This window comes from Propithecus coquereli, unplaced genomic scaffold (genome assembly GCF_000956105.1).
Source record: "Propithecus coquereli isolate 6110/MARCELLA unplaced genomic scaffold, Pcoq_1.0 Scaffold720, whole genome shotgun sequence".
Classification (NCBI taxonomy): Eukaryota; Metazoa; Chordata; class Mammalia; order Primates; family Indriidae; genus Propithecus; species Propithecus coquereli.
Window position 1 is genome coordinate 403,112 of NW_012153286.1, and position 22,207 is coordinate 425,318.

Below are 22,207 nucleotides of genomic sequence, written 5' to 3' on the forward strand. Positions count from 1 at the left end.
TATGTAAGAAAAAATTTAAGACAGTCTTTGTTTCTATCTCCCAATAAGACAATGAACTTGGCTTTCAACTCTGCATCCTCAGTGCCTTCCACTGTGCTTGGCATATAGTAGATACTCAGTTAAGATTGCTAATTTAGATTGAATTGCATTTTAATGAGGAAACTGACTTATGCAAACATTTAAATGAGATACTGTAATTCTTAAATCGAGTTTATTGCACAGCAAAGACAAGAATCTGTACAAAACTATAATACCCTGCACACTCAGTCTTTGTTTTACGATTCACCAAAGAAAGGAAAAGTAGTAGGATAACTCAGTTTAAAATAAGTATGGGAAATGTGGAACAGGACTGTGGTGATATAATTACAGCGTTTACATGATCCTAGCTTCCTAGATCCCCAATATTCAAGCTGCTAAAGAGATTCTAACTCCTAATAGAGCTGTTAATGGGTGTAAGTAGATACATAGAGTTCTTAGTATCTCACCAGCAAAACAAATAAAATGAAATAAAACAATCAATTCCCTGGTAGAGATTAGTCCACCAATATATACATATATCTTTGTCATACTTACTCTGAGCTCTTTTGGGCCTGTATGGATTGGAAGCAAGTGTAGAGTACCCGGCCAGTCTACCAAAAAAAAAAAAGAAAAACCAAGAAAAGGAAAGAAAGGACACACAAAGAAGTATTAATATTGGGAAAGGTATAGCAATTTAGTAGACTCTAACACAAAACTCAAAAGCCCCTCTGGAAGTAGAAAGTTAAAAGAGATTCCAAAGATGGAATATGCCATACATCAACTTCCATTAGATGGATCATATACTCAGTCAACAATAAATTCATTTGTAACACAGATTCTGAGAATATAACTAGTGTACTAAATGACAGGACACTCTTGATATTCTTGACAGAATTCATACCTATTAATATAATGTTAAATAGTAATTTTCTTTTTGTTTGAACTGACACATATATAAGCTCTTGACATGAAACATAAAATTCAAACATAATCCAAATAGAGAATGGCAAGACCAACCATTGATCAAGCTTCTTAACCTCTCTGAGCTTAAGTTTGTTCGTCCATAAAATGGGGATAATAATATTCCTCATAGGCTTGTTGTCAGGGCTAGAGCATATTTATGTAAGGCACATAATAAGTGCATGCCATACAACGAATGACAAATGGTAGTAGTTGTTACTATTAATATTATTAGCAATCAAAATATATGCAGCATCAGACCACTTCTCATTGTCTCTACTCCTACCAGTGGTCAAGCTTCCATCATCTCTTGTCTAGATTACTGCAATATCTTCCTAACTGGTTTCACTGATGCCATGGATTCCACCTTCCATCCCCTGTCCCCCATTCGGTCTGTTATCAACACAGTAGCCAGAGAGAGCCTATTAAAACATAAAGTCACCCTCCAGTGACTTCCCAACTCAGAGCGTCAAAGCCAAGGCCCCACGAGATCTGGCCCCCAGTTATCTTTTGGACTTCATTTAGGATGATCAAATGAGTTATCCTCCAAACCAGGATACTTCTGAGAGGCAAAGAGACTAACTAAATAGGACATTAGGATAATAGGGTAAAACTAGGACTGACAGTGGCAAACTGGGATATATGGTCACGGTCTTCCTCACTTTGGTGCAGCCACACCAACTTCCTTGATGTTCCCTGAAAATGCACACTCACCTTAGGGTCTTTGCACTGGCTATTTCCTCTGCCTGGAATGCTCTTCCCCCAAGAAATCCACAAGACTTGCTCCCTCACCTTCTTCAGGTCCTGACTCAATGACCCTTCTCATTGAAACCTTCCCTGGCCACCCTATTAAAATTGCAAAGAGATTTTTCTCTACTCTGTGTGTGTATGTGTATTTATTTACACACACACACACACATACAAAAAGATACCTTTGTGTTCTTATCTTCTATGAAACAGGAAAAAATAAGTCCTACAAAGCCTTGATCCATCATCTGGTACATGGCTTGTGTGCGAACATCTGAAAATGAATAAAATAAAATGAATAAAAATAAAAATCTTCTGTCAATAAACTAGAATAACTTGAATATTTAAAGATAATAGTGGCATATAATCCTCCCAGGATTCATATTCTACAGGAAGAACATGGATATATCCTAAGGACAATGTGATTGTCAAAGTATAAACATTTTGCTAGGTTATGGTAATACTATGGAAAGTCTGCAATTAAATAAAAAAAACCTTATGAGTAACTCTACGCTGCCTAGCCCAGGAATAGCCCTGCTATGAAATATAGCATAGAAAAAGAAAGTGAAAACTTCAGTTACCCCCAAAACTTGACAATTTCTTCCATGGGGACTCAAAGAGAAAGGCTTTGGAAGGAGAAAAAAATATTTTCTAGAAAAAGCCTTTTGATAGGTTCTAGGAAAGTGAATATATTAGAGTTGCTACTAAAGAATAGAAGTATAGAATTATTATGGAAGAAACTCTTAGAGGAAATCACTGTATAGAAATGATTGCAATATAATTAAATTCAACATTCCAGGGAGTAGACATAAAACACCACTATATGGTTACTTGATTTTTGAAAAGGATATAATAAACAGGTACTAAAAAAACATTTGAAAGGATTAGTTAAATTATGAAATACCAAAAACTAATCAGAAGCTAAATTTAAAAAACTAAACTCTTCAGACTGTCGTTTGTAAAGGATACAAAAGATCAGGTATCACAACAAAACATTGCAGAGCATAGTGTGGTTTGATGATTTCTGCTTAGTTTGGCAATCCGTTCTTAAATATTCTTTGCATTCATAGCTTTTAGATCTGGATTCGGACTTCTCCCCAATGTCTTCCTAAGTGAAGACTGAGACCAAACACCACCGAGCAGTGAGTATGAAGGAAATACTGGCTAAAACTGTTGCTGAAAATATGTAGCATTGTATACATGGTCTCTATACTGCTACATAACCTTCACAAAATTCTTGATACTCTAAGCCTATTTCCTCACCAGTTAAATGAGGATAAATTTCATCCCTTCTCTCACAGGGTTTGTATTTTTTTAATTGTACAATGTCTAGCATATCAAAGGTATTTCATAAGCATTAGTTCCATTCCATTTCATCCATTTCATTTCAACCACTGAAAATGATTACTGTCCTACCATGTCACCCAAACTGCTTTTGGCAAGGTCACCAATGATCTATTTATTTTTGGTCTTCCTTTTACCTGACCTCTCAGCTAATCATTCCCTCCTTGAAACACTGTCTTTGCTTGGCCTTCCCACTCTCAAAATATTGGCATGACCAGGGCTCAGTCTTCAGTCCTTTTACCTACCTACCCTCATTTCCTGGGATGTTACATTATATCCAGTTCCATGGCTTTACATCTTGTCTCTACTCTGGCCACTCTAAACCCCATATTTGTTATCTGTTCACAAGGAGATAAGGGCTTGAGCTAGAATGCAAATTAAGGCAATGCTTCCTTCATTAAGAAAGGCTTCTTAAAGAAAAAATGTAAACTGAACTAAACAATGTGCTTAGTGACTAGATGACTTAAGTTCGGTGTAAGCTCCTCATCTCATTGCTCATAGACAGTTTGCACACCAGAGCCAGTCTACGTACCACTGGCCTAACGGACATTTCAAACTCAACATGTCCAAAATCAAATACTTAATTTCCACCCCCCACCAAAAAAAAAACTACCTTGCAAGATTTCCCTATTTCAGTCAGCAGCAATTCTATCCTTCCAGATGTTTACTGTTTAAGGTAAAAACCTTAACACCCTTTACTTTTTTTTTCCTAAGAGATGCGGTCTCACTCTGTCGCCCAGGTTTGGGTGCAGTGACACAATCATAGCTCACGGCAGCTTTGAAGTCAGCAATCCTCCTGCCTCAGCCTCCTGAGTAGATGGGACTGCATGTGCACAACACCACACCTGGCTAATATTTTTCAGTTTTATTTTTTTAGAGATGATGGGGTCTCACTATGTTGCCCAGGCTGGTCTTGAACTCCTGGCCTCAAGCAATCCTCCCACCTTGGCCTCCCACAGTTGATGTTCTTGATTCCTCTTTCTAACATACCCTATCCCCAATTCATCAGCAAACCCTGTTAGTTCCATCTTCAAAACAAAACCAGGATTTGATCACTTCCTACCACCTCCTCTTCAACTACTACCATGATCCAAGGGCTGCCATTACTTCTCTTCAGTGCAACAGCCTCCTATCTGGTCTCTAAGCTTTCCACCTTTGCCACCCTGCAGTCTGTTCCCAACCCAGTATCCAGTGATCCTTTGAAAATGTAAGCCAGATTGTGTCATACCTCTGCTGAAAACTCTCCAATGGCTCCTGATCTCAGAATAAAAATTAGAATCCACAGTAGCCTACAAGAACATATCTTCTGGTGCCCCTCTACCTCCCTGCCTTCATTTCCTACCACTCTCCCCGTGCTGCATCTTAAAACAGAGAAGGCTATTAAAGGTTTCAAAACAGAAAATTTGAAAATAAGAGGATTAACTGACTATACTGCTCCATAAGGCAGCAAATTCAACCTATTCTAGTCTTCTCTAATCCCCAAATACCCAGCCCCTTGTTTCTGAGCCTCCTACTTCACTGAAAAACTTAATGTTCCTTCACCTCTCCTTTCCTTTACCTGAATGTAACTTCATTGCTTCATCTAGCTCTCTGGACTCCCTCCAGTCTGCAAAGAGAAAGGACTCCAACCCTTTTTCAGTGCTAACAGTGATAGGCTAGGCTTCCTCCTAGATTTTGTTACATTAATCATCCCCCATCTCTCTTTTGTGTTCAACACCTCTATTTATACCTTAGAGTAAGATGGCTTTTTATGTGTCCTCAACCTTGTCCCCACATCAAGCAATTCTCCTATCCACATAGATCATATTCGCCACCCATGGTTCTACATCACTCATTCACCTCTCCACTCCCTGGAATTGGGCCTCCTTCCATCTCCAATATTTATCTGAAAATGCTTGTTCAAATGCCTCTGATATCTTTCTAAGTTGCTAAATCCTCATCTCAGTCTCCTCTGCATATCTGACCCCTCTGCAACATTTAGTGTAGCTATCCTTTCCTTAGACTGTGCTTTTCTTCTATGCCCTGTCCTCCTGCTTTTTTTTTTTACTGTTTCTTCTCAGTCTCCATTGCTCATGCATCTTTCTCCTCCTAGATCTTAAATGTAAAGGTTTCTCTTTTATTTTCAATGCACACCTCTCTCTGTGCAATCATGCCCCCCTTGCATCTAACTATTATCACATCGACACCAAAGACTCTTAAACCTACCTCACTAGTGCTGACCTTACTTCTGAATCACTCAGTTCCTTCTGAGATTTCCAACTTCATGCCAGACATGACCCCCAGAATTTCCTATCTCCAATGCCAGCTCATTTATTCTAGAAGCATTTCAGAACAGAATTCATGACCTTCCCCACCAGACCCCAAACAATCTCCTTCACCAGTGTTTCCTCTTCCTACCTTCCCTTTAATTATTTTCTGTTCTTACCCAGTTTATACAATTAGGGTCTTCCTTAGTTTACCTTCATGGAACTCCAGTTCCCCACATGGCTGAACACTATGAAGTCATCATGTCTGTTGATTCTTTTCCATTGGCACCATCTTTATAATTATATCGCTGACACTTTATTACTGGCAATTTGTCTTAAATCTCTCACCTCTCCAAATGATGTATATTATACATCAGTAACAGGGTCAAAGCCATAGCCACAAGGAATGAGATCAACCCACTGGAGAAGTACAATGAGTACAGGGAACCAGCGAATGGAGACAAGGCCAGGTTCGGAGAGATGCCCCTTGGTTGTCCACTTACAAAGCAAAAAGCAAGCAGCAGGGATTGCCAGTCACAAATGCATATACTCTTTAATTATTGAGGCCTGTAAGAATAAAGGTTATACTTTAAGAATACTGAATAATGCCTTGCCCAAAATGAGGGCCTTGTGCTTTCTGGCAGAGCCACAGGAAAGAGAACATCTCTGAAAAGTATTATAGGAGTTCCAATAAATGAGCACAATTGTCTTTTTTAGTTTTCCAGGGCTATGACTGTGAAAATAGATACACTGTGTCAGGGGACCATTCTCAGTTGAAAACCAGAGCTGCCCTCCCTGTTCTCTACCTTGTCAAGAAAGAAAATTCCTATGTTAGTCTTGTCACATTGGGACTATGTTACCGGGGAACTCTGATGCAGAACAGAATGCAGTCACTTTCAGCTGATTCGAAGGTTCTTGTGATTTATCAAAACATCAATCAAGACAGGAACATGGTCCTAAGCTAAGCATGTTTGCACTACTGTCAATGAACTTGTGAAGCAGGTAGGAAAGGCCAGAGACCATCAGATGGCCGTAAGGCAAGCGAGGCCAGCTTTTATAACCAAATGATTCAGACACATCTGCCATTCCCTGCCTTCTGCATGCAGGTGCTGCATCTTCAAAACTCAGGGCTTCTGTTTCAGCAACCATGTTTAGAAATATGCAGTCTATTTCTGCTTACCTCCATGCAGCACATGTCCCTTTTCTTCCTAGTTTAATAGTGATTTATAGGGATGGCAAGCAGCACAGAGTCAGCAATGATTAACTGGAGGAGATAACCTCCAAGTCACAGATCAATTCACTTCCTTCTTCAGTAATCTGAAGATGAAATCTCATTTCTTTGTGGTAATTTTAGTATCTTTAAATCTCAATAATAAACAAGACTTCCAGAGCTCAAAATAAATAAGTAAATATAGAGAAGAATCTGAATATTAGGACAAAATATTATGTTTAAACAAGGATAGTTCTCGTGGAAACTGCAGCCCTGTATTTAATACCACAATTCAGACTGAGAGGTTTCAGGCCATGCCTGACACCAGGTATTCTTAAAGCCTAGCCCCTGACTTCTATTTATACCAGTGGCCTCTTTTCTTACAGATTAGGCTGCATCTGCATACCGTATTTTCAAGCAAGGGGTCTTCTGCCTTCATCAATGAAGTCTGTACCCCCACCACTTCCCTGAAATTATATTTGCTAAGTAACAATCACCTCCTAAATACCAAATCCAAAGGATACAGTTGACTATCATATGAAGTAGTTTGCTTGCATTTAGGGGCCATGTTGTATAAAAAATATATATTTGTAAACACTCAAGACACATTCTGAGAGGAGATGTTCACATGTCTGGAAATAGTCTGAAAGGACAACAGAATTACACTTCCTATTCCTAGTGTGAAAGTAGAACACTTTAAGCACAAGATTCTTTAATTTAATCCCAACTAAAAATTTTTCTGAAACTAAAGCCACATCCCCCAATTGTTGATTAAAAAAACTATATATACCAGTGCTTTGAGAATACAAACTTTGAGATAGCCATTATATTTTGTCAGATAGCTGAAAAGAGTAGCACTTATTTATATATCTATTAAAATAAAATTTTGGTTCAACCTTCACCTATTCTATACCTTGTCCTAGTAGTTTTCATCTGTCTGCTTTGTTAAGGGCATAGAAATGTAATATTTAAAAGTTTCTTTATAATGGTTCCAAGGAGTATGAACTTGTAACCTCTACAATAGAATGCTTGTTTGGGAAAATGTAAGCTGTTAACATGATTAGTTGTAGAAAACTGTTTGCTCAATTAAAGTTGCAACCTATATTTGTCACAGGCGGTTGACTTTACCCATTGATGCTGATAAATTAAGTTCCTATGATATCACTGATAAGTGATAATTACCTCACTCTGTACAAAATTGAGATCTTAAAATGAGGTACATAACTATAGATACATGTCTCCTTGCAAAAAGCATTTCCAAGTAAAATAAAGTGAATATAAGAGTAGCTTCTCCAAACAGTGCCAAGTCTCATGAGATTTATGAAATAGCCTGCACTATTTAAATCATGTCTCTTTTTCTTTTGCAAGCATGTACTTTATAGGTAAAACTCAGGTAGGTTAAGTGTGTGTGTGATATAACTCAAGTATATCTCTTCCTCCACCACCAAACCTATGCTTCCTCCTTCATTTCTTGTTTCCATGAATAGGATTCCCATTTGTTCAATCGAAGTGAGATGATGTAGAAATTCCTAGGCTCCTGATTCATATAAACCTGTTCCAATACTGGCTCTGCCACTTACTAGCCACCTGGTTTTGGACCAGGTATTTCACTCCGAGCCTTAGTTTAGTTTCTTCCCTTAAGAGCCACACCTTCCTCATGATTGCTTGGGAGGTATTTCAATAAGTAGAGAGTGCTTGACAGTGTCAATGCTTCATAAGATGGGTTTAAAAATGTTCACTAGATTTTTAACATGGATGTCACTGATGACTCTAGCAAGAACCACTTCAATGAAGTGGTGGGCTAGAAGCCAGACTAGAGTGGAGTGAGGAATAGGTGAATGGTGAGAAAATGCAAGTGTATGTATCTCTTTGATTTTGAAAGTGAAATGGAAGACAAGATGGACCTCAAGGAGAAGTGGGATTGGGAAAAGTGTTTTTCTTATGTTTTCCTCAATGTGAGATATGAGCTTATTTGAAAGCTCCATGAAGGCAGAGACCTTCTGTCTCTTATTCACTGTTTTATCTTTAGCACCTTGCCACATAGCAGACACTCAAATTTATTTGTTGAAAGAAAGAATAAATGATGGGAAGAATCCAGCACAGCAGAAAAGGATGTAGACGTATAGGAAAGAGAAGTATAACAAACAGTGTAAGGTTCTTGAGAACATGGGAAGCAAGGATAAAGGAGGAAAGGGAAAAGGATAAGATGGGCACAGTGACAAGTAGGTGAATAAAGAGAAATGGATGAAACTCCTTTGTAATGGCTCCTGTTTTTTAGATGAGGGTAGGAAGCAGTGTTATCTGCTGAAAGTGAAACAGGCAGTGGGGAGATCAGAAGTTTGAGAATGAAAAGGTTTGCCTTTGCAGACAGTAGGAGCACACTGATCAGAGATATCATGGAATATGCACAACTTCCCAATTTTAGAATTGGATTCACAGGTATTACTATAAACCGGCATGTGGCAGGTCCTCAGTATCTGTTCAGTGAAAAGACATTTGAGAAGAGGCTCCTTATCAGCAATTCCCATTTAACCCACATTTGTGAATTCTGCCTTATCAGATGCACGAAAATTTTAGTGTGCAGCAGAAAAACTTATGACTAAAGTTAACATCATAGTGATGAGACAGTCACCATGTGCCTCCTGATGGGACACAATGAGAAGGGCCCAGTGGTGCTCCTGCCAAAAGTGCAAAACCTGAATCTAGTCATAAACAAACAACAGACAAATCCAAATCTTCAAAAATGTCCATGTCATGGAAGACAAAAAAAGTCTGAGGAACTAGTCTAGAGTAAAGGAGATTAAACTGACAGGAAGACTAAATGCCATGCATGATCTGATACTGGATCCTGCATTAGAAAGAAAAATACTATAAAGGACAGTATGGGGACAACTGGCAAAATCTCAATAAGTTCTATAGTTTACATAATAGTATTATATCAATATTTAATTTCCTAATTTTGATAATTGCACTCTGGTCATGTAAGTGAATATCCTTGATCTTGAAAATATACAAGGAAGGATTTAATGGTAAAGGAGCATCATGTCTACAACTCACTCTCAAATAGTGTTATGTGCGTGCACATGTATATGCACACATTTTGTACAGCAAGACTATGATAAAGCAAATGTGGCAAAGGTTAACAATTGTTGAATCTGGTTCTTTAGACTATTCTTGCAATTTTTCTGTAAGTCTGAAATTCTTTTAAGACAACATTTTAAAGTCTTAGTCTTGGTCTACCTCACTCTTGCTTTTGTTCACTCCCCTCCCCATCCTACCCCCCACTGCAAACCCCAATCTAAGGCTAACTCTCTTTATGCTCTTTTGAAGGAATGAATAAATTCTGAAAGTGAGTTATCAAGCTATTCTAGTCCAACTAGCTTCCATTCCATTCCTTACATGTGAAACTTTATCCTTTATATATTTTTTATTGCTATGGTGAGGAATGTAATTTAACCTCATTATAGTTTCCTTATTTACTGTGCCTTTTACTATAGAATGACCTATCTTCTCTCATTTATCCTTTTGCTGATGATGTAACTGTTACCTTTATTTCTCCCATATAGCTTAACCTCACCTGTTAGTTTTTGTTCAAGTCTTTAGGTTTGTAGCTTATCTTTAATGACATCTTATTATTGTGCTTTTTCCTAATCCTGAGGCTTTTATTTTTATAGGTGTTTACCATGTTTATATTTAGTGGCACAAATGTTCTATGTGGACTACATCCTATTTCTTCTTTATCATTGTTATTTTTTGTTTTCCCTTCAGTATTTTTAACTGTTTTTTCCCCTCACAAAATCGTTATGGTCCAGGACAACAGGAGCCAGGACTGTATTATTCCATACAGGTATCCAGTAAATTTCCTGAAGAATCATTTTATGTAATGATCCTTTAAAAATATGTTTAAGACATGGTCTTAGATATTTAAGATACTCTCTCTGTGTCCTTGAGAGTTTTATAAGTAAATGTTTTGGTTCTTTCCTTTGTTGTTTGTTTTATAGGTGAACAACAGCTACTGTGGTAAGCACGGGACAAGGTGCCATGTATGTCATGATTTCAAATGCTGCTCCTAACAACTCTGAGACAGATAATATGGTCTCCTTTTCTGACAAAGAGGGAACTAGAGAGGCAGGTTAAAAGATTTTCTCAACTAGTAAGCGACTGAAACAAGATTTTAACACAGACCTGACCTGGTCTCTAACAGAATCCAAAGCTAGTGCTCCCAATCTTCATGCTATGATGATATCTCTCTAAACTTTCTTTGAGCACACCCTTTATTGCATATTCTGATATTTGTTCCAGGTAGGACCTCCATGCTTTAGACTCCAAATCTATTTTGTGTTGCATTGTTTATATTTGGCTCCTTAATCATTTCATAATTTAAAGTTAATTTTGTTCTGTTATACTCTGCAATCTCCTTCGTTCCTGTCTTATATAAAGCTTTAAATTGCCCCACTGCTATTACTGCTGCATTACAAATTCCTACCCAGGTTCTTGTTTAATGGCTCAGACCTTCTTCCCTAAGAGAATTCAATTATTTTCTGAATTCTGAAACTTTTTGGGTGCTGTACTTCAAAGACTGATATGTTTTTTTCCTAAGTTCTTAGGGAGTTTCTTTTTACCACAAAATTTTATCTTTCCTATTCTAATGTATTACCAACACATTGACTGCCACACTAGAAAAAAATTTTTTTTCTTGGGGCCACAGTGTTTTATTATGAAAATAGAATAAAAACTTCAAAAACAAAACGATCTCTTTAATTTAATGAAAAACGAAATTTATTGACTTCTATTCACTTAATTCATGATTTTAGAATTAATCTGTCAATATTAATTGTAACAATAAGAACATCAACAAATTAAGATTTTCACAAACCAACTGCAGGGTTTTGCCCAGGTTTTGCTTCACGAGGCCCCAGGCTCAAAACTAGCATGAGTTAAATACAACTCACATGGCAGTTAATGTGTTAATGACAACTGTTCAGGAATGTGTAGCTCAAACTTTCCTTCATTAGTGGCTGTTCCTTAGTTCTTTCTGGCTGATGGTACTACCATAGGAGAAATTTGAAGCCAATCTGATTTTAGTGTTGATGATGACAGGAAAACAAATCAAACACTGACTTTATTCAGTGATATTAAGATTTTACAGGAATACATTTATAGCTATTAAAACAACCTTTATTGGGACATTAGTGAGCCAAATAAAGAACTTGAATAAGGTCTATAATTTAAATAATAGTATTATATTAATGTTAATTTCCCAGTTTTGATAAATGTACTGTGGTTATATAAGAGAATTACTTTGTGTTTAGGAAATTCATGCTGAAGAGTATTTAGGGGTAAAGTGTACCATGTCTGCAACTTAATCTCCAATACTTCCGGAAAAAATTATAATCAGACACATACATATATGCACATATATGTAGAAAGAGAATGATATAGGAAATGTTACAAAATGTTAGCATTTGGTGAATCTGGGAGAAGGTAAGTCTATCACCTCCCTTGTTCTAAATCAGTATTTAACTGGGGCTGTTCAACAGTATCCTGCCTAGGACCCACTCTCCTCTAGAGGTTGTTAGAGTAGGTCTGGGTTGGGATGTGGGAAAGATTAATTTGGGGCAGGTACATTTCGTAAAAGCTTTCCCAGGTGATTCTGAGAAGCACCCCAGTCCCCACAACTGAGAACTACTACTCTACCACTCGTCTTTGATTAAAGTCTGAGACTGCTGATGACTTTTTGTCATTCATATCAGTGTAGATGAATAGAGAATTTGTTATCAACTCAAGCCCATATGACTAGAAATAGCACATCACAGTGGAAAGAGCACAGACTTGGGAGTCAGACCTGGGTTCTAACCTCAGCTCTGCCACTTATTTAACCCACCTGAGCCTCTGTTTACTCCACTATATAATGGTGGGGGAGGAGATCTCTAATTCACAGGTTACCATGAGGATTAGAGGAGAAAACATTTGTAAACCATTAGCACATAGTTAAGTATTCATCAATATTAATTCACTCTTCCCAAATAAAGATATTCTACTTCTTTCTAGAGAGGCAGGTAGAGACCAAAAACGATCATGATTCCAAAACGGGGTAATGACAGAAAGAAAGCAATTTAGTTACATTATACTGATTAGCGAGGTAAGGAGGTAGATTCCCAATGGCTAAGATGGACTATGTGTAAACAGAGATTGTAAAAACCAATTTTGTAAATTTCACGCTTAACAACTTTCAGTCTTCAGAATGGAGTATACTGGACAGTAGTGGTATTCAGTAATCAGCAATATTCAGTTAGTTTCTTTTTTTTTTTTTGATGTCAGCTGATTGTCAGGCTTTAGTTAATCCTGATTTCCTGAATACAGATCAAAATGGGGTGCTGAAATTTTATATTATTAAAAATAATCACTATGACACAAATCATTACTTTTAAAACATGGCAACATAAATCAAAATAATGACATTTGTTTAAGAATACTCAAATTTTTGTTTAAAATAACCATGGTCTATGTAATGGAGAAGATAAAATGATATTAATTTCTGAAAACAATAAACATTTAATCCCATAATACTTACCAACATGTGAAGGCCAAACAGTTATATGAGGATGGGAATGATACCAGCCCACGACTCTCATGGGGCGACCTGTTAGTTCAGCCAACCTGTGTGCCTGTCAAGGTATTTTTAACACAAAATTTCTTGTGCTAATAAGGGGTCATAAAGCATCCTGAAGTTTAAACTCAACTTATTACAATTTAATGACAATGACATAAAGTGGATGCTCAGAATTTCCCATACTGCCCATTTAAAGCCTAGGGTTTTGTTTTTTTTTAATAGAATCCATATGGTTTCCATTACTGTATAGTTACATTCTCTTAATAGAATTTAGCTAATGTTTAATCTCTCAAATCCTCACCAACGTGCTATCTGAAAAGAAGTTTATCTAAATCTTCAGAAGCTGTCACTTCTGAGACTGCTGCTGCTATCCTGTAAAATGCTAATTAGTTTTCCTGCAAATTATTTACATTAAATCATAATAATCCTTTTTATACAACTAAGTCTGAAAAACAATACTTTTAAAATATACTTTTAAATTTTCAAATGCCAAGAGAAGTTACTTAATTTCTCTTAGCCCATTTCTTCAGCTTCAGACTGGGGAATAATGCTTTCCAGAGCAGTGAAGAGTAAATGAGGTAATCCATGCAAGCTGTTTAGCAGATCACTGATGAGTACAACCTGTGAAGGAACTATCCGAGGCCAGGGAAAGATCCCTCAACCCCCTGAGAAAATGAAAGGTAACTCTACCCAGCACTCAAGCATAATAGGGACTAGACAGCTGTCCCTACCTGCCAGGATGTAGTACCTCATCATTCATTCGGGAGGCCTCAGCCAGGACGCTCAAAAGGGTCTTGCCTCAGTAGCGTGGGAAAATTAATCCTACACTAAGAGCTACCCTGGTCTCACACAGCACACCTTCAAAGCAAGACTCAAAAGGATCAAACTGTTTCCCAGTAACTTTACAGCATCCCAAAACACAGCTGATGGACATGTCTAGGAAAAGAGAAATATACAGCAATCAAGGGAGAAGGTACAAAATCTGATATCCAATCAAAGACTACCTACCAGAGCAAAGAAGGAAAACACAACCCTTAATGAGAAGATGGAGAAAAGACTAGTGGTTGCCAGGGATTTGGGTTGGGGAGCAAAGTAAAAAAAGACAGTCTCAAAAGGTCACATACTGTATGATTCCAATTGTACTAATATAGCATTCTTGAAATGGCAAAATTATAGAGATGGAGAACAGATTAGTGGTTGCCTGGGTTTAGGGAAGGTGTGACTATAAAAAGGTAGCAAGAGAGAGATCTTTATAATGATGGAACGGTTCTGTATCTTAACTGCTGTAGTGCTTACATGTATCTACCCATGTGACAAAATAGCATAGAACTACACATATTGCATCAATGTCAATTTCCTGATTTTCATATTATACTATTATTATGTAAGATGTAACCTTTAAGGAAAATTGGGTGAAAGGTACAGAGACCTTTCTGTACTATTTTTGTAGCTTCCCATGAATCTATAATTATTTCAAAATAAAGAACTAAAAAACAAGATAGAAAAGGTATACACTGTAAGAGACCCATAAAAATATGAAAGCAACAACTTGATTGGGAAACACACACACACACCATGAATAAACTGGGAAAACTCACTATCCTTACCACTAAAGGCTAATTTTCTTAACACATAGAGTGCCTATAAGTTATTAAGGAAAAGATTATCAAATCAATAGAAAAAGGGGCAAAGGAAGTAATCAGATAATTCAGAGGAAAACACAAATGACTCATAAAAATGAAAAGCTGATCAAGCTTACTCATAATAAGAAAAATGCAAATTAAAATTGCAAGAAATAACATATAATTTTTAGCTGATCAGATTGGCAACAATCAAAAACTGTGATAGCACATGTTTTTGAGGGCGTCGGGAAATAGGAACTTTTGTACATTGCTAGAGGGTAAACTGGTAAAACATCTATAACCACAAGTACATACAACTTTTGCCCCAGCAATTTCACCTCTAGGAATTGATTCTACAGATACACACACACATTATGAGATGCAATATGTACAGGGTTATTCACTGCAGCACTAAGACTAAAAGATTACAAACAACTTTAACATCTGCATGAGGACAGGTGAAATTTTCAAGATACACTGTTATGTGAAAAAAAGAATACTGTATGTCATGAGCTATCATATGTACTAAATACTTTTGAAAAAGAAAATATTCATATGTATTTCTGTATACACAGAATTCATCTGTAAGGATACATGAAAAACTGATATCCCTGGTTATATCTGGAAAGTACCCTGGAGGCACAGGGTTGAAGAGAAATACTCATTTTATATATCTTTTTATACTCTTTAAAGCTTATACTATGCATGTGTACCTCCTATTTTAAAAAATTACTTTTTAGTTGACTGCAAGATTAATTTAATCCAAAAGAATGACAAATTACTAAAACCAGTGATGCAAATTTAACTTGCTATAGCTGAGGTACGGAGTCCAGATCATAGGAAGCAAATGCCCCATTTGAACATTCTTTGGTTGTATTTAATATGGAATATTGCATTTAGTTCTCAGCACTGCATTTTTTGAGAGTAAGTCTCAAAAGAGAATCTCTCCAAAGGATAAATACCAGGATAGTAAAAGGCCTAGAAATTAAATGACGCAAGGCAAACTGGAAGGAGGGGCAGAGAGGAAGAAGAGAAGAGTGGGGAGTAGCTAGAGCTTTTTATTGGAAGAATTGGGTATTTGACCCTGGGATCTTTTGGCATTTAGGAATAGTAATGTCTGAAATTTCTAATTCTTCCAATAAAAGCCACTTAAAAGAAAAAATAAAGAGAAATTCTGATTAACCAAACAATTGGATCAAAGGGATAAATATGAAAACTGGGAACAGTCACAAGGAAGAAAATTTGTGAAACCATCTAAAGCAAGATGACTGCAGCAAACAAACCAATGGGGCCCAGGAGCCCCAGAGCACATAAAAGCTTCTTATTGACTGATAAGGATATTTCTGCCTCTGTTGAGGCTGCAGACAGCTGCTCTGGAGAAATTTCTACTCGGTCCTTCCTCTTATCAGAACGTCGCAAAATGATGACAGAATGAATGTGAACAATTCTGACGGTGTCAACCTAAAGGAAAATCCACAGAAATGGTTACTTATGTCTCTTTCCAAAAACACATCTCCCTTCAATTATAGAATTGCATTTTATTATAATATCAAAGATTCAATTTTAGAAAAATGACTCTTTTCTCATAAACAATGAAATGTGTCAAATAAAAAACATTGAACCTCAATATATACATTTCAGAAACAAAAATATAAAAGCTAATATTTAGATCAAGGAATGATCTAAATCGTTCATTTAGATCGTTCAATCGATCATTTTTGAATGATCAACTAATTATTTGATTCACAACTATGTGCAAGAAGACACTGTGTCACACAAAGGAACATAAATCAAAGTGTTCAAAGTGCTAATGATATGGTTGAGCAGCAAGTATCATACACGAGTAAACTACACTAAATAATGTAGTAAATCAATGCTATAGGAGCTCAGAGGAAAGGATTCACTTAGATTTAAAAAAAATCTTCACAGAAAAGGCATATAAGTGCCTTTTCTTTGGTTACTATCTGCGTGTGGGGGCAAAGGGGAACAGACTTTCTACAGGTGCCAAATGGGTGTACGAGCTATGGAAGTAGTGAAGTGTGAGTGAAATGTGTGGGAGATAAGCTGGCCAACTGATTTAGATACAGAGCTTAAGGTGAAATGGCAGCTGACAAGGCTAAGAAAGAAAGTTGGGGTGAGAATGTACAAGGCTTCAAATGCCAAGCCATGATTTACAGGATGAACTATAAAGAAATTATTTCAGATAAACTGTACATGAAGTGGTGATAAAGTACTATTAATAGACTAAGTAGATGGCAGAGATGGAAGAAATAGATTTGAGACCCACTAAGAAGGAAGAATCTACACAATTTGGTAGCTTGTGGACCATGGGTGATGGAGGACAGGAAATTGGCAAAGATGACTGAAGTTTCAAGGTTGAAACTAGGTGGAATATGGGAGGCAGATCTAAGTTTAGAAAGGGTCAGGAAGAAATGAAGATGAGCCCGCTTTCAGATGAGCTGATCTGGGATAAAAAGATGTACAATATGGCAATTTCTAGCAGGTAGGTGGGATTACAGCTTATGCTCAAATAGAATCAATGGGGGAAATCAATAAAGCTTTATGAGTAGACAAAAAAGGTATGTAGAGAGGGAGCAGAGGTCTGGGCCTGAATCAAGGGGGGGTGCCCACATTAGGATGGGGTAGAACAAGAGGAGCCAGGGAGGAAAATAGAGGAGACAAAACTAGAACAGTGAAATGGTACAAGACTTTCAGGTGAATGGATGGGCTTAGCATTGTCAGAAGTTGAAGGGACATGGGTGAAATCTGAGAGGAGGCTTTTGAAGTAAACTACAGACCTATACTGTGCAACACAGGAGCCATTAGGCACATGTGGCTACTGAGCCCTGGAAATGTGATAAGTCTAACTTCAGAAGTACAGAAAGTATGAAATACACATTGGAATTCAAAGACTTACTTAAAAAAGAAGAAAAGAATGTAAAATATCTCAAAATTTCTTAATATTGACTACATCTTGAAATAAAAATCCTTCAGATATTTGGGTTAAATAAAATATACTCTTAAAATTAATTTTGCCTATTTCTTTTTACCTTTTTACTTAGGTTACTAGAAAAGTTAAAATCATGTATGTGGCTGACATTTGTGGCTCATACTATATTTCTAATGGATAGACAAGCAAAGATTTTATTTATTCTTTATATTCTGCTTGCCATTTTAATTTTTTGAAACAAGAAAGCTGTCTAACCAATTTAGCTCTTCAGTTTCTCTTGTGGAGACTTAAACCAAATGGTAGAAATGGTTTTCAAAAAAAAGGCAGACTTTGCACACCAAATGCTGATTATTCTTATATTTGCGTTTACTTTCATAAATACAAAGCTGCCCAAATGATAAACTGTTGAAAAGCAAGTATGAGTAGCTCTGCATAACATCTCAAAAGACTTTATGTTCTGGCATTATTCAACTCCTTGTAGTTCCCTATATACCATGTGGTCTTTTTTCATGCCTCTGTGCCTTGCTTCCCAGCCTTTTTTTTTTTTTTACCTAGTGAACTTTCATATCCTTTAAATTCCCTGATCATACTATAAAGAATTAACCATTCTCCCCTCCATATGACTTATTTTATAATGCACACACACTTATTTCTGCTAGAACATATATCATATTGTGTTCTATTTATTTACATAATTTTCTCCCCAACTAGAATGTAAGCTCCTTAAGGGCAGGGGCCATGCTTATTTGTGTTTTTATCCCCAGCAAACAGTAGAGTATCTGACAGGCACAGAGTATGAAATAAATAGAATTAAAAGCAGAGATAGAAAGATGCATGATTTTCCAAGGAGCAACAAGACAAATAGCTGACTTTTCTTTTTTTTTTTTTTTTTGAGACAGAGTCTCACTCTTTTGCCCGGGCAGAGTGAGTGCCGTGGGGTCAGCCTAGCTCACAGCAACCTCAAACTCCTGGGCTCCAGTGATCCTACTGCCTCAGCCTCCCGAGTAGCTGGGACTACAGGCATGCGCCACCATGCCTGGCTAATTTTTTCTATATATTTTTAGTTGTCCGATTAATTTCTTTCTATTTTTAGTAGAGACGGGGTCTCGCTCTTGCTCAGGCTGGTTTCAAACTCCTGAGCTCAAACGATCCGCCTGCCTCGGCCTCCCAGAGAGCTAGGATTACAGGCGTGAGCCACTGCGCCCGGCCATAGCTGATTTTTCAACAGAAACAATGAAAGCCCAAAGAAAATGGGATGACATCTTGGACTGCTAAAAGAAGATACCTGCCAATTGCGAATCCTATATTCAAAGAATATATCCTTCAAAAATGAAGGCAAAATAAAGACATTTTCTGATGTACAGAAATGGAGAGAATTCATTACCAGTACAAATATACTAGAAAGAGTTCTTTAGGAAGAAGGAAAATCCCAGAAATGAGGGAAGGAATGACAAGCACCATAAATGGTAAATATGTGGGTAAATACAAATGAATATTAACTGTACAAGACAGTAATAACAATGTCATATGGGGCTTAAAATATCCATAGACTTAAAATGCATTACAAAAATAATCCAAAAGGTTGGAAGGTGTAAATGAAATTAGTGTTCTAATGTTCTAGTATTATTGGAGAAATGGAAAAAAAAAAAAAACACAGTCATTTGTATTAGACTGTAACAAATCAAGAATGCATATTATAATATGTAGGATAAGCACTAAAACGAAAGTAAAATAATGTTATAACTAATTAGTGGAGGGTCCAAGTAGAATAATAAAACATATTTGATTAACCTTAAAAAGAAAGGAGAGAAAAAGTGACATAAAACAAATAAGTAGGTCAAATATAAAGCAAAAAGATGGCAGCTATAACCTATAAATATCAATCATTACATTAAATGGTATTTGACTAAATACTCCAATTAAAGATTATCAGACTGTATTTTTAAAAAACTATATGCTAATAAGAGACATATTTTAAATAGTACACAGTAAGTCTAAAAAATAAAAAAGATAAAAAAATATATACCATGGCAACACTAACTAAAAAGATAAGGCCGCTAAACTCACGAAGTTAATATCAATTTTGACAGTACAAATTGACATAAAATTCAAGATGAGAGCATGAATCCTTGAAAAATAAAATTATATCATTAAGATTTGGTATATATTTTAGTAGTTGATGCCCAGAGTGAATGAAGAATGACCAACATTTAATGCATAGACAGAGGGAGAAATGCCCAAAAAGGCGGACGGGGGGAAGGAAGAAAGGAAATACAGCCAAACAAACAACAACCCATAAGAGTACAGAGATTCAAGAAGAAAGTTTAAGATAAGCACCAAGAAATTACCCACTGGATGTAGCAATGAAATGGCTGGAGAGGTAGAATTGAAAACCAGACCTCAGTGGATTTCACTGGGGAAGGTGAAGAAGTAACAATTGTAGCCCATTCTTTTAAGAAGTCTGGCTATTCAAGGAAGAATATAAGAGCAGTGACTGCAGGAAGATATAGGTTTGAGAAGTAGTTTTTCTTTCCTTTCTGAAAATGAGAGTAATTTAAGCATATTTGTATCCTAAAAGAAAAGAACAAGGTAACAGTAAAAAGACCCAGAAGAGATAGTAGGATAGGAAGAGGACTTCTTTCCTTGATATGGAAAGAAAGGAAGCAAAGTGGTTAAGGTGGAGAAGTTTGCATATAGCAGTTGTATATGAAGTTGTTGCCTGATAGCTTGGTGAGAGGGGAGGAAGTCATTCATTTTTATTGTATTTTACACAAACTGGAATAATACTCCAGCTGAGATCATCAGAGTACAGAAATCTTTCCCCAATGGCAAGTTTCCATCATGCAAAATTCTAGCATACGTACCTTTTCAGCAACTGTGCGCATTTCAGTTCCAGCACATGCAAATTTGGAGTCACTCCTATTAGGTATAAATTAGAAAAAAAGGGAACTGGGGTTTGGAATATAAAAAGGAATTAAAGCAAAATAAGAGGATTAACAGTTTTTGCAATGAAACCATAGCAGAGAAAAAAGAGGAGGAAAAGTAAACCGAAGATAGAGCTGCACTCATACATCTGTTAGAAGCAATCTGGGACATGTGCATAAGTGGCTGAGTATATGAAGTTATCACAAGCAAAAAGTTAAATTCCTGGAATCCTGGGTATTAAGAAGGTGGGTTTGAGAAGTAAACTATGGTATGCTTTGAAGTTTAAATTACCCGAAAGTTTCAGCACCTCAAGCATTCAAGCCAGTGGGGAACTCTGAGATAGGGCACGTGGTGGGAGTAGAGGTTGGTGGCAGAAAGTCACTGACAATTCAGATGGAGGTATGGATCAACAATGGGAAATGGCTCTGAATGTGTACTTTCCCTGTCACAAAGAGAATTGCCAGTATCTCACTGACATTTCAAGGGAGAGGGAATATAAAATATATCAAGCAAGGAAATGGAAAATACATTGATAGTCTTTTTAATGTGCTGCCTTTATTTTAGTCGACAAAATTCTACTTATAACAGCTTTCACAGGTTCATGCATGATCTTGGTTCCCCCAACTATATTTCTCACATACATAATTCTGAGTTAACAATGATCATTAGATATGAGTAAACGAATATAGGCTTACCTTGTGTCATCATTCAACTAGAGTGGGAAAGAGCAGAAAACATTATTGATCACATTATATTTGTTTGATGTACATGGATGCAGATTATGTTAAAATTAGGTCACGTGTTCGTGCATACCGGCATGAAAGAATGGAGAATTACTTTAGATTGTAAACAGGTAAATTCTTACTTCCCCATCCTCATTCGCCCCTCTGCAACACTTAACGCAGCGGAAACTTTTGCGTCCTTGAAACCTCTCTCCTTTCTTAGGATTTTTTGATATGCTTCAAATGCTTTGTTGATACCTCTGCTCCCCTAGAGGGAAGGCTGGATGCGAGGCAAGGGGCTCTAACTGTAGTCTGCTGCTTCCTAATACGCTGATGTTCTCGTTATACTCGAATGTCTTTCTGGCCTGGCTTGCAGTTTGGGTCAACGGGGTGATAACCCCAGAACTAAATAAAAGCCGCAGGCTACAGGAGAAAAAGCACGGCTCCCTGGGGCATCTGAGTATCACTGGGGGCTTGCGGGAGACTAAACAAGAGTTCTGCAACCGGAAGAAATGGGTGTCCCCGCAACAGAGCCATCTAAGGATGTCCATGGATCTAAGTCAGGGATGCCTGTGGCCTCCACAGCCCTGGGTGCTGCTGGCACTCATCCCCGGGACATGCTGGGACTGCTCAGCAAGATTCCAGCCAGGCTGACTGACCTACTCACCTCCCCTATACACAGCCCCATCACCTCCTCCTTCTCTGTGCTCAGAGCGTGGTTGAGACAAACTAGGAAAGCGTCGGACTCGAGATGAACCGCCTGCACCGCCTGCACCACCTGCACCGCCATCTTGGTCCGACCCTGCTCCCGTCCGCCTCGGGCCCACTCTGGCCTGACCAACCGGGTGCT

At 37.3% G+C, this 22,207-nt stretch overlaps 1 protein-coding gene across 1 annotated transcript in view; it reads right to left on the reverse strand.

Moving 5' to 3' along the window:
* Nucleotides 1-22,158, reverse strand: part of BRCC3 (BRCA1/BRCA2-containing complex, subunit 3) — an 80,047-nt gene extending 57,889 nt beyond the window's left edge. Inside the window, exons 1-7 of the mRNA XM_012661583.1 lie at nt 22,025-22,158; nt 21,331-21,347; nt 20,575-20,629; nt 16,108-16,221; nt 13,100-13,193; nt 1,911-1,999; nt 574-629 (exon numbers count right to left, since the gene is read on the reverse strand). Coding sequence (XP_012517037.1) covers nt 574-629; nt 1,911-1,999; nt 13,100-13,193; nt 16,108-16,221; nt 20,575-20,629; nt 21,331-21,347; nt 22,025-22,147 — 548 coding nt within the window. The 5' untranslated portion in view covers nt 22,148-22,158. The remainder of the gene's footprint in view (nt 1-573; nt 630-1,910; nt 2,000-13,099; nt 13,194-16,107; nt 16,222-20,574; nt 20,630-21,330; nt 21,348-22,024) is intronic.
* Nucleotides 22,159-22,207: the final 49 nt, after the last annotated feature.